The 12,773-nt window shown below is 40.7% G+C and overlaps 1 protein-coding gene across 2 annotated transcripts in view; it reads right to left on the bottom strand.

Moving 5' to 3' along the window:
* The window catches only part of LOC103116714 (ATP-dependent RNA helicase DDX19A), a 35,247-nt gene that overhangs the window by 7,898 nt on the left and 14,576 nt on the right, over window positions 1-12,773 (bottom strand). The window contains exons 3-7 of one of the 2 annotated variants that reach the window (XM_007526665.3): window positions 12,682-12,732; window positions 11,730-11,865; window positions 7,457-7,549; window positions 2,197-2,299; window positions 1,692-1,806 (exon numbers count right to left, since the gene is read on the bottom strand). In XM_007526665.3, the coding sequence (XP_007526727.1) occupies window positions 1,692-1,806; window positions 2,197-2,299; window positions 7,457-7,549; window positions 11,730-11,865; window positions 12,682-12,732 (498 nt within the window). Of the gene's footprint in view, window positions 1-1,691; window positions 1,807-2,196; window positions 2,300-7,456; window positions 7,550-11,307; window positions 11,349-11,729; window positions 11,866-12,681; window positions 12,733-12,773 lie in introns of those variants that run through there. The other variant, XM_007526668.3, reaches the window with a different exon arrangement.

The raw sequence follows: 12,773 nt of genomic DNA, 5'->3' as shown, positions 1-12,773 counted from the left end.
TGTCTAGCAAAGAAGCCATTACAAAAGTCAGATTTTCTTTTTTTTTTTAATTTTTTTACTATATTTATTTATTGGATAGTCAGCCAGAAATCAAGAGGGAAGGGGGGACAGAGAGGAAGAGAGATACCTGCAGCACTGCTTTACCACTCGTGAAGCTTTCCCCCTGCAGGTGGGGACCGGGGACTCGAACCTAGGTCCTTGTGCATTATAACATGCACTCAACCAGGTGCGCCACCACCCGGCCCCAAGTCAGATTTTCTACCTTCTGCATCCCATAAAGAATTTTGGTCTAGGGCAGAAGTAAATAGTATAATGGTTATGCAAAGAGACTCTCATGCCTGAGGTTCCAAAGTCTCAGGTTCAATCCCCTGCATGGTCATAAGCCAGAGCAGAGCAGTGCTCTGGTTAAATGAATAAGTATCCTTATTTAAAACATAAGAACAGAAATGACTTAGCATTGCCAAATTCTTTAAAAAAAAAAAAGTCCATATTTCCAGAGGAGTAAATGTTAGCAGAAGATGATCAGAGGGCTCTGAACTCCAATTCCATCAGGACCCAGAGAGAGAAGAGGGAGTAGGGTGTAGGGGTGTGGGAAGGGGAATAGGAAGGAGACTCAGAAGTAGTAGGTACAACTTAGAAAGGAAGAGAAGACAGGATCATAGGGAAAAATGGGCAAATATTTATCAATATAGATAGACAGTTATAGAAATAATAGTCAAGGGACCAGGTGGTGGCGCACCTGGTTGAGCGCACATGTTATAGTGTGCAAGGACCAGGGTCCCCACCTGCAAGGGGAAAGCTTTGCGAGTGGTGAAGCAGTGCTGCAGGTGTCTCTCTGTTTCTCTCCCTCTCTTTCCCCCCCTCCCCTCTTGATTTTTAGCTGTCTCTATCCAATAAAGATAATTTAAAAAAAAGAAAAAGAAAGAATAGTCAATCCATATCTGTGATCTTGGAAGAACTAATGTAGTTTCCAGTGGAGGAAATGGGGACACAGAACTCTGGTGTGGGAAAGGTATGGAATTATAGCCCTGTTACCTTATAATTTTGTTAATCAATATTAAATCACTAATAAAAAGTAGTTGGAGAGGGAGTCGGGCAGTAGTGCAGCGAGTTAAGTGCATGTGGCGCAAAGTGCAAGGACTGGCATAAAGATCCTGGTTCAAGCCCCAGGCTCCCCACCTGCAAGGGAGTCGCTTCACAAGCGGTGAAACAGGTCTGCAGATGTCTCTCTTTCTCTCCCCCTCTGTCTTCCCCTCCTCTCTCCATTTCTCTCTGTCTTATCTAACAATGACAACATCAATAACAATAAAAAATAAGGGCAACAAAAGGGAAAATAAATAAACATATAAAAAATAGTTGGAGAAGAGTTTGTATACCAAATTATTAACTTACCAAAAGCAACTTGCTAAATGCAGTTGGGCTGAGAACAGACTGAACTAGAAAAGCTGAATACTGGGGTGAGGGTAGGTAGCATAATGGTTATGCAAAGAGACTATCATGCCTGAGGCTCCAAGTCCTAGGTTCAATCCCCTGCACCACCATAAGCCAGAGCTGAGCACTGCTCTGGTAAAATAAATAAATAAATAAAAAGAAAAAAGAAGAGCTGAATACTGTCATCATCATGTCTTCAAACTTTGAACACCTAACTACCCATCTAAGCGCACGGCTTATATCTCACCCTTTATACTCACATTTATTGCCTCGAACAGCATAAGCAAGCTTCAGTTCTGGATGATATTTGCCCATCTGCTCAATCACTTTTCCTGTCTGAAGTGCCAGTTCATATGTTGGGGAAAGACACAGACACTGACAAGAAATCATAAAGGATGAGTTCAGGAGAGCATTTTAGTAATGGAGAAGAGTCTATAAAGCAACCAATACACTGATGTCATGTACACTTTAACTCTGCAAGGAACTACATTCTCCTTCAGCAGACCCACTTCTCTACTACAGACCAAAGCCTTCACAGGAAGCCTGGCTTGGTAGATGACTTCAGAAGCCACAGTTTAAAGCTGGTTTTTTTCTGAGTAAATTCTATGTAGGAGAAGGTGCTGTAAACAGCCTGCTCTGCTTAAACTACAGCTGGGTTAGAATTTCAGACTCTCTTCAGGGCACTGTTAATAATAATTCCCCACCACATGGTACTGCCCTTCCTTGGCAGGCAATCCAGGGTCCCCAGTATTCTCCACTCCTCACCTGCGGATATCTCTCTGCTGGCTCCACTCTGCTAAGCATGGCCAGAACGAAAGCAGCTGTTTTACCAGTACCTGACTGAGACTGGGCAATCAAGTTCTGTGGGCTGGATCAATGAAGAACAAAAAAAGAAAAACAACAATGGTTAAACACAGTAGCGTCAAAATGTTCTTTTTTTAAAAAAAAAAAAATTCTTATTTATTTATTATCGAATAGAGACAGAGAAAAATTGAGAGGGGAAGGTTAGAGAGGAAGAGAGACAGAGATAGCTGCAGCCCTGCTTCACCACTTGTGAAGCTTTCCCCACTATAGGTGGGGACCAGGGGCTTGAACCTAGGTCCTTGTGCGTTGTAATGTGTGCACTTAACCAGATGTACCACCAACTGGCCCTTGTCAAAAATGTTTTTTGTTTTTTGCCTCCAGGGGTTTTGCTGGGGCTCAGTGCTGGCACTACAAATCCATTGCTCCTGGAGGCCTTTTTTTCCTTTTTGTTTTCCTTGTTGTTTCTCGTCGTTGTTGCTGTTGGGTAGGAATAGAGAAATCAAGAGAGATGGGGAAGACAGAGGGGGAGAGAAAGACACCTGCAGACCTGCTTCACCACCTGTGAAGTGACCCCCCTGCAGGTGGGGAGCTCAAACCGGGATTCTTATGCTTGTCTTTGCACCATGCTTAACCCACTGCACTACTAGCCCCCCCATCAAAATTTTTTATTATGGGTTGTAGGAATGCAGATTTTTTTCCCTTGGTGATTTATTCACTGACCTAAGTTTTCTGTATCAAGTACAGTGATAACTTTTTATATGATGTTTAAAAAAATGATTAAATACTGAGGAACACCATGATTGGTTTAGATGAGATATCCTCCAGCTAGAGTGCCCTACTTTATACCCCATGAGCCCTGATGAAATTAAGATTACAGGGGCCAGAGAGTTAGCTCATGGGTAGGGTATGAGTCATGCTAAGATCATGGTCAGTGTGCAAACCTTGGCATCATATGGAAGGTGCTTCCATGTCTCTTCCTCTCTCTGACTCTGAGTGAAAAGGTGTCCAGGAAAGGTGAAACCATGTATGCGTGAGGCCTCAGTTTCAAAAAGTAAGTAAATTAATTAATTAATCCATCTCCCTCATAAAAAAGAAATTAAGACTATGGTGGCAAGGAAGATAACTCAACTAGAAGGCTTAAGAATTCTCATAGCCGTAGTGCAGCGGGCTAAGAGCAGGTGGCGCAAAGCACAAGGACCGGCATAAGGATCCCGGTTCGAACCCCGGCTCCCCACCTGCAGGGGACTCGCTTCACAGGCGGTGAAGCAGGTCTGCAGGTGTCTATCTTTCTCTCCTCCTCTCTGTCTTCCCCTCGCTCTCTCCATTTCTCTCTGTCCTATCCAACAACAACAACAATAATAACTACGACAATAAAAAAACAACAAGGGCAACAAAAGGGAATAAATAAAATAAATATATAAAAAAAAAGAATTCTCATACCTGACCCCTTTTTCAACATGAAACTCTAATATAAATAAAAATAAATCTTTAAAAAAATTAAGACTATGAATATATGTGCTTGAATACTCATAGTATCTCTAGGAAACTGGCTCTTTCTGTGTACTCCCTTTTCCCATATTTATGGAAAATGCAAAAGTCCAAGTCAGACAGATGCTTCAGAGGGAACTCTTACTTCATTAATGTATTCTGTTATCATTGACAATTCTGTCATTAAAAAAAGAAAAATAGGGAGTCGGGCTGTAGCGCAGCGGGTTAAGCGCAGGTGGCGCAAAGCACAAGGACCGGCATAAGGATCCCGGTTTGAACCCCGGCTCCCCACCTGCAGGGGAGTCGCTTCACAGGCGGTGAAGCAGGTCTGTAGGTGTCTATGTTTCTCTCCTCCTCTCTGTCTTCCCCTCTTCTCTCCATTTCTCTCTGTCCTATCCAACAACGACAACAACAATAATAGCTACAACAACAACAACAAAAAAAAAACAAGGGCAACAAAAGGGAATAAATAAATAAAATAAATATTAAAAAAAAATTTAAAAAAAAAAAAGAAAAATAGGGGAATGAAATAGCATAATGGTTAAAAGATTTGCATGCCCTCTGTAAGGAAGCTGCTTTCAACCTAGGAATCTCAGCCACCAGATGCCAGATGATACCATGATGCCAACCCAACTTCTTTTTTTTCAATTTAAAAAAAAAATTTTATTATCTTTATTTACTGAATAGAGGCAGCCAGAAATCAAGAAGGAAGGGAATGATAGTGAGAGACATAGAGAGATCTCTGCAGCATTGCTTCACCACTCATAAAGCTTTCCCCCCTGCAGGTGGGGACCGGGGGCTTGAACCCCGGCCCTTGCGCATTGTAACATGTGTGCCCAGCCAGGTGTGCCAACCCAACTTCTTTGGGCAGATGACCCCACCATACTCAATGTCTTGGAACCCCGCCTCCCCAGATCCCTCCCCCACTAGGGAAAGAGAAACATAGGCTGGGAGTATGGATCGACCTGCCAATGCCCATGTTCAGCAGAGCAGCAATTACAGAAGCCAGACCTTTCTGTACCCCACAATGATCCTGGGTCCATACTCCCAGAGGGATAAAGAAAAGGGAAGCTATTAAGAGAGGGGATTGGATATGGAGTTTGGGGGGGGGGGCATTGTGTGGAAATGTAGCCCTCTCATCCTGTAGTCTTGTCAACATTTCCATTTTATAAATAAAAAAAAAAAAATTGCATGCCTGAAGTTTTAAGTTGCCAGGTTTAATCCCCTGTACCACCATAAGCCAGAGCTGAGCAGAGCTGTTAAAAATAATAATAATAATAATAATAATAAAATAAAGAAGAAGAAATAAGAGAGAGAGAGAGAGAGAGAAAAGTAACTGGGCTGGCAAGATAGCTCACTAATATAGTGTACTGCTTTGCCATGTGTGCGACCAAGGTTTGAGCCCCACTGTATTGAAGGAAGGTTTAGTGCTGTGGTCTCTTTCGCACTCTCTGTCTTTCTGCCCACACATGAAGTCTAGGCACCACAAAAGATAAAATATATGAGGTAGTGCCAGAGAAATAGAATGTGAGAGATCCCCAGTTTGAACCCAGACTCCACCAATGGACATAGCTCAACAGTGCTCTGGTCAAAAAATAAAAATATAAAAAGGGCTAGCAAGATTGCTCACTTGAGTGATACGCTTACTTGCCACACTAGAGGAAACTTCAGTGCTACAGTGTCTTTCTCTCTCTCTCTCTCTCTGAAAAAAGTTATTCTTCTATGCAAAAATGCAAATGACCTTTTTGACAACCCCATACAGGTACATGCATATATATTGTGAACTACCCAGGAATATATAGCTGTGTAGCAGAAGTACAAAGATATGAGAGAATAATGGCCAATATCAAGAGGAGACTTACTTTGGTGCATTGGTGGGAAATGCAAAGTGTGAAAAGACAGGATTTCATGAGGCATGGTGGTATGGGGTGTTTAGTCATCAACTAGATTAATGATGGTTTATCTTTTGGTAGGATAATTTTACAGAATGTTTTTTTGTGAAGCGCAAGGACCAGCATAGGGATCCCGGTTTGAGCCCCCAGCTCCCCACCTGCAGGGGTGTGGCTTCACAGGTGGTGAAGCAGGTCTGCAGGTGTCTTTCTCCCCCCGCCCCCATCTTCCCCTCTCCATTTCTCTCTGACCTATCTAACAATGACGACACCAATAACTACAACAACAATAAAAAACAACAAAGGCAACAAAAGGGAAAATAAATTAATTAAAAAAAGAAGAATGTTCTTCATATTGCTCATCACCCCATTCATGAAAAGCTCAAACAATTCAGAATAATCCTAAAAAAACAATTATAAAATTTGCACAATATAACGTCACCCACTTTTTTTTTGCCTCCAGGGTTATCAATGGGGCTCGGTGCCAGCACTACAAATCCACTGCTCCTGTGACCATTGTTGCTATTATTGTTGTTGTTGTTGTTGTTGTTATTGGACAAAGAGAAATTGAGAGGGGAGGGAAAAATAGAGAGGGAGAAAAACACCTGCAGACATGCTTTACAGCTTCTGAAGCACAACCCTGCAGGTTGGGAGCCAGGGGCTTGAACTGGGATCCTTGCACGGGTCTTTGCACTTCATACTATGTGTGCTTAACCTGGTGTGCCACAGCCTGGCTCCCCAGCACCCACTTTTTCTATCAGTTTCTATTGTTCTGTGGGAAAGGCAGAAACTGCACTCAGCTCTCTCATGTACATGGCCTGGGTTTGACCCTGGTGACACATGGGAGTACCACAGCACTAGAGGAAACCATGATCTCTCCCTTCCTCTGTTTGTACTGCTTTTCTTTCTTTCTTTCTTTCTTTCTTTCTTTCTTTCTTTCTTTCTTTCTTTCTTTCTTTCTTTATTATTGGATAGAGACAGAGAGAAATTGAGAGGAGAAGGGGAGATAGAGTTGGAGAGAGACAACTGCAGCCTTGCTTCATCACTCGTGAAGCTTTCCTCCTGCAGGTGGAGGCTAGGGGCTTGAACCTGGGTCCTTGCACACTGTACTTACTGTGTGTGCTAAACCAGGTGTGCCACCATCTGGCCCCAAACACTGCCTTTCTATTAAAAAGAGGGGGAAGGGGGCATGGCCTGGGAATAACAAGATTGTGCATGTGTAAGGCTCACTGCCAACATAACAAAAGAGACACTCTATTGAATTCTATTTGACTCTGCACTTGTCCAAGCTGTTTCCCTAAAGAATTACCCCAAATGGCCTGTCTTGTTTTCAGCAACAAGAAAGGCTTCTGGTGAGAGGCTGGGCAGTGGCATACTGGGTAGACCACACGTTACCATGTGCAAGGGTCCAAGTTCAAGTTCCAGTCCGCCTAAGCTTCATGAGCAGTGAAACAGTCAAGCAAGTTTTTTTTTCCCTCTCCTTTCCTCTTAATTTCTCCATCAAAGAAAAAAAAAAAAAAAAGGATGCTGGAAACAGTGAGTTTATTATGCAGGCACCAAACTCCAGTGATAACACTGTGACAATAGTAAAAATAAAAACCCAGCAGGGGTAGATAGCATAATGGTTATGTAAAGAGAAATTCATGCTTGAGGCTCCAAATTCCCAGGTTTAATCCCAAGTACCACCATAAACCAGAGCTGAGCAGTGCTTTAGAAAAAAAAAATAATAATAAATAATGCTTAGAAAATAGATTGGGGGAAGAAATAAAGAGAAAAGAGAAAGAAAAGCTGTCGGTGAAAGAAGCTAAATTCTGTAGAGGCACACCCAGGATTTTTTTACTCACGGCTCTGCAAGCATCATGGGCAATGCATTCTCTTGTATCTTGGATGGTCGATTGAAGCCCATGGCATAAACTCCCTGGAGAAGCTGTGGTTTCCTAGGTCAGCAACAGAAAGGATAATTCTTAGTTATTAATATCATTTAAAAGATCTAGAGGACTTGAGTTAGGGTGACAGCTCAGTCTATTACAGCATCAACTTACAGGCTCCCAAGCTGCAAATTCAATCCCAGGAACCACCTTATGCCACAACTGAATAGTGTTAGTTCTATCTCCCTCTGCCTCTTTCATGTCATAATAAACAAATAAATCTTTTAAATAACTCAGAATTTTGTCTTTCCCAAAATTTAGCAAAGAACAGTGCTTCCTCTTATATTTTCTTTTGCCTTAAGAAAGTCTATCTAAAACAAAGCAAAACACTATCTTTCCATACTAATGTTAATCTGTAAGTATTATGCAACTCATAAAATACAGACTAGTTTCCTCTCCAGGAGAACTTCATGTAGATTCACAAATATTATTGCTTTGGATGACAAATGTTTCCTGGTTACTACCAGAGTGGTATTTATTAATTCACAGCATAAAATAAATTATAAAAGACATATCTAAAAAAAAAAGCATTGCTTAATACAGTGCTAAGATATAAATTCCATTTAGGGGGAGTCGGCAGTAGGTAGCACAGCGGGTTAAGCGCAGGTGGTGCAAAGTGCAAGGACTGGCGTAAGGATCCCAGTTCGAGCCCCTGGCTCCCCACCTGCAGGGGAGTAGCTTCACAGGTGGTGAAGCAGGTCTGCAGGTGTCTCTCATTTTCTCCCCCCCTTCTGTCTTTCCCACCTCTCTCCATTTCTCTCTGTCCTATCCAACAATGACAATGACATCAATAACAACAACAATAATAACAACAATAAAAAACAACAAGGGCAACAAAAGGGAATATATAAAAATTAAGAAAAAAGAATTCCATTTAGGGACCGAGATTCAGCTTTCATTTCTCAATGCAGTGGTTAAATGGAACTACAGCAATTTTTTTTTTTTAAATCAGAGTTCTGCTCAGCTTTAGCTGATTGAACCTGGGAGCTCAAAGCCTCAGATATGAAAGTCTGCTATGTGCAATCTCCTTGACCCTAAACTATACTCATTTTATGTTCCATTGTTTTTCTAAAGTCAACTTTACATATATGGGACAATCAAGAGGTAAGAAAATTGGTTCATTCAGTTTCTAGTAACTGACATACAGTGAAACTCTCTTCCTCTCCTTCAATTTGAATGAAAGGTCAGCCTAAGAACTGTGAAACTGCATAGGTTAAGTCCCCACTTAGGGGAGAAAAAAAAAAAAGAAATCACATCGGATTGTCTTTTAAAAAAATCAGTTCAAGACTTCTGTCCTTTTAGCCTTCTTTTGAGTTTAATAGGTTCTCTAGAAGACAATTTCTTCTGGTATATGGCAGCTGTCTGACACAAGGAAATTTGAAAAAGTTTTTTTTTTTTGGAAGTTTAGCAGTGTTATTTGATCGCCAAGGAAACAAAGTTACTACTGAATGAGAATCTAAGTGATATAAGACATTCCAGTAGGCTCATTATTTCCCTCTTATTTTGAAGATTAATTTTATTTTTATGCATAAAGGAGACACAGTACATTAGTAGAGCTAGATTTATTGTTTCCATTGGCTACCAGCAACTAAATCTGAGAGGGAATTTTCTTTTTTCTTTTTTTTTAATCTTTTTTTTAATATTTATTTTTATTTATTTATTCCCTTTTGTTGCCCTTGTTGTTTTATTGTTGTAGTTATTATTGTTGTTGTTGTTGGATAGGACAGAGAGAAATGGAGAGAGGAGGGGAAGACAGAGAGGAGGAGAGAAAGATAGACACCTGCAGACCTGCTTCACTGCCTGTGAAGCAACTCCCCTGCAGGTGGGGAGCCGGGGTTCGAACCGGGATCCTTATGCCGGTCCTTGTGCTTTGCGCCACCTGCGCTTAACCCGCTGCGCTACAGCCCGACTCCCGGGAATTTTCTTTTCAAAGAGAAGAATTCATTTCTGGTTGACTTGATAGTGCAAGCCTGTTTTACTGAAAGGAATTTTTTTAAAAAAATTTAAAAACAGTGATAATTAGAAAACCAAACTATCAGTTCAGAAACAACAAAGCACATTTAGATGCTCTGATATAGTTCTTCAACTATATCAGAAGCAGAGATGATGTTGGGTCGTCGGAAAAGTCCAGGAGGTGGTGTAGTAGATAAAGTACTGAACTATCAAGCATGAGGTCCCAAATTAAATCCCCAGTAGCACATGTACAAGAGTGACATCTGATTCTTTCTCTTTCCTCCTATCTTTCTCATGAATAAATAAATAAAATCTTAAAAAAGAAAAAAGGGGGTCAGGCAGTAGCACTCCAGACCCTGGCTCCCCACCTGCAGGGGGGTCGCTTCACAAGCCATGAAGCAGGTCTACAGGTATCTTTCTCTCTCCCTCTGTGTTCTCCCTTCCTCTCTCGATTTCTCACTGTCCTATCCAACAACGACAGCAATAACAACAACAATAAACAACAAGGGCGACAAAAGGGAAAAATGGCCATTAGGAGGAGTGGATTCAAGTGCAGGCACTGAGCCCCAACAGTAACCCTGGAGGCAAAAAAAAAAAAAAGAGAGAGAAAGAAAGGAAGAAGAAAAGTCATGATGTGTTTTCCTATGCAAAATACACATGACTTTCTGACAACCCAATCAATTTGATACATAATGCCCTTGGGGGAGGGGGTAGATAGCATAATGGTTATACAAAGAGACTCTCATAACTAAGGCTCCATAGTCCCCGGTTCAAGCCCCTGCACCACTATAAGCCAGAGCTGAACAGTGCTCTGGTAAACAATACAAAATGAATATAAAATAAATTTATTAAAATAAGTAAAGCCCTTGGCAGAAGAAACACACATAGAAAATATAATTTTATGAAAACATAAAGTGCAACACTTAAAAAGAAAAAAAACTGTTCCGAGTTGTTAACTTCAATAACAAGTTCATTAACAAATGTTCATTACAACAATATGCTTTTCATTAATTCTCCAGTTTAAATGTCTCTTGGGCAAATAGGTAAATCACCTGGTAAAGCGCATGCCTTACCATGTACCAGGTCCTAGATTTTAGCCCTCACAACACGTGGGGTAAGCACCATGGCTTGGTGGGAGCTCCATGGGTGGTAGTAAGGTGCTGTGGTGTCTGTCTCCTCTACCTCACTATCTAAAAATTTTAAGAGAATGAAAAAGTTGGGAGTAGTGAAACAGTGAATGTGCAAGATCTCAGGGTTAAATCAGTATGTGTATATACATATATAAAGCAATGGAAATAGCTGGCTGGAAAGTGGGCCCTATTTGCCTACAGTGAACCTATTATATAGAGATTTTGCTGAATGAAGATTGAATTTATTCTACCACTTTTGTATTCACCAAATATTTTGTCTTATGAGTAGAGTCCTGGAAGCAAGCAAGAATATTAGCTATATCTTATGTTACTCATAACACCCAGTATAGTGGTGGGTACATAAGCCGATGCTCTATAACCATCTCTTTACTCTTTACTAACTTACAGGGCAGTGAGGGAAGAGGGAAGAACCACCTTAGTAAGACCTCTCTTAATTTTCTGACTTTGAAATAATAACACATGAGAAGCCACCTTTTGCATAACAATATGAATGTGTTTCCTTAAGGCTTACTTCTAGGTTGGGATTTTTTTTTTTTTTAATTCTAGGATGTTGAAGAATGGCTTCCACTGTAGGAATCCTAAAGATTCTTTTGACAGATTTTATAAGAGCAGAGATACTGTTTTAAATACCTTTTAACCCTAAAGTCTAGCAAAAGAGCTTACCTAATAAGAAATGTTCCTGACATCCAGAAATCACCTGTCACCGAATATTTTATTGAAAGTTCTAAGAGCATAAAAGAAAAAAGACTTTCAGCTATGATGAATAAATCTGTGGCATTTAAAAATCCCTACAATATATCCCTGAAATCTTATTTTCTAAACCAATTTTAAATAAAAAAAAAAAAAAGTTTTAATTCCTACAAAGAGAACTGGGTAATCACGAGAAGTATAAGTGGGAAATTATCAACTACCACTATAGACTTTTTCATACCTTTTGAATTATGTGAATTATCAACTAGTCAAAGTAAATACATTCAGATTTAAGGTGAAAGTGAAAAGAAAAATTCCCTCATGATCTCTAAGATGCTAATCTTTATAAGTAGGGAGAGGCAAGAAATAATTCAAAGCAATGAATTTATACTCACAGCCGAAGCTCCTCAAAGGACTTCACTGAGTAGAGAGGAGAGTTCGGATCCCGCTGCCGGACTTCCACTTGGTTTGTGTTGTCCACAAGGTTACTTCTGATCAACTTATTGAGTAAGGACTGAGTAGCTCTGTCCTCTGTCAAAAAGAAAGTGTAAGTTTTCTTCATATTCATTCTGGCAAACCCCACTGTACGTGTGAAACAGCTTTGTCCCTCTCTCCACCACTAGCAGCACCTGGGGAGAAACACTGACGCTCACGCTTGAGGAAAACCACAACCACACTGATAGGTCTTACTTCAAATTATTGACCTATAGACTCAACTGGGCTGAGATGCCCAACAAGTCTTCTTGTTTCCTTTTGTGTATGGCATTGGGGGCTGCACACATTCGTTACACACATTCGTGATTCCAGTTGCTGGACCAACATTTTGTTATTATTGTATCAGAGGAGACACTACACCACCATCTACCACTTGTTTCACTATTTCCCAATAAGGAAATGTCACTGTTCACTGTCTAGTTTTCTCTCTTCCTCTTCTTGAATAGTCACATGATAGTTTGTTGCTAACGTCCCCACTCAACCTCAACAGTTTATGTCAAGCTCACCAAACACTTTCTTCTGATTTCTGAAGCACCATACTCTTGGGTAAAGGTAGACAGTATAATAGACTCTAAAGGTCTAAGGCTCTAAAGGCCCAGGTTCAATCCCCCACACCACAAGCCAGAGATGAGCAGTGCTCTATTTAAAACAGGAGTAGCAGGAAAGAAAAAGGAAAAAGAAAACAAACACCATACTCTTTTGGTTCCCTTCCACCTCACTAACTACTTCCAAATTTTCTCTGCTGATTTCTCATTTCCTTGACCTTAGAACTCAGAGTGCTTTTAGCTTCCTGAAGGTAGGTAAGTCTTGGGTCAAACTGTCTCTTGCTACAGGGTCTCAAAGAGTAGTTACCTTTCTCCTCTTCATTTGCTTTCTCTCCTGCAGTACTGGTCTTGATAACACCTATATAAGAAAATAGTTATCAGAATTTTAAAGGCAAATAT

This window comes from Erinaceus europaeus, chromosome 2, assembly GCF_950295315.1.
Source record: "Erinaceus europaeus chromosome 2, mEriEur2.1, whole genome shotgun sequence".
NCBI lineage: Eukaryota > Metazoa > Chordata > Mammalia > Eulipotyphla > Erinaceidae > Erinaceus > Erinaceus europaeus.
The sequence above is the reverse complement of the archived record's forward strand: the minus strand, read 5'-3'. Positions and strand labels throughout refer to the sequence as shown.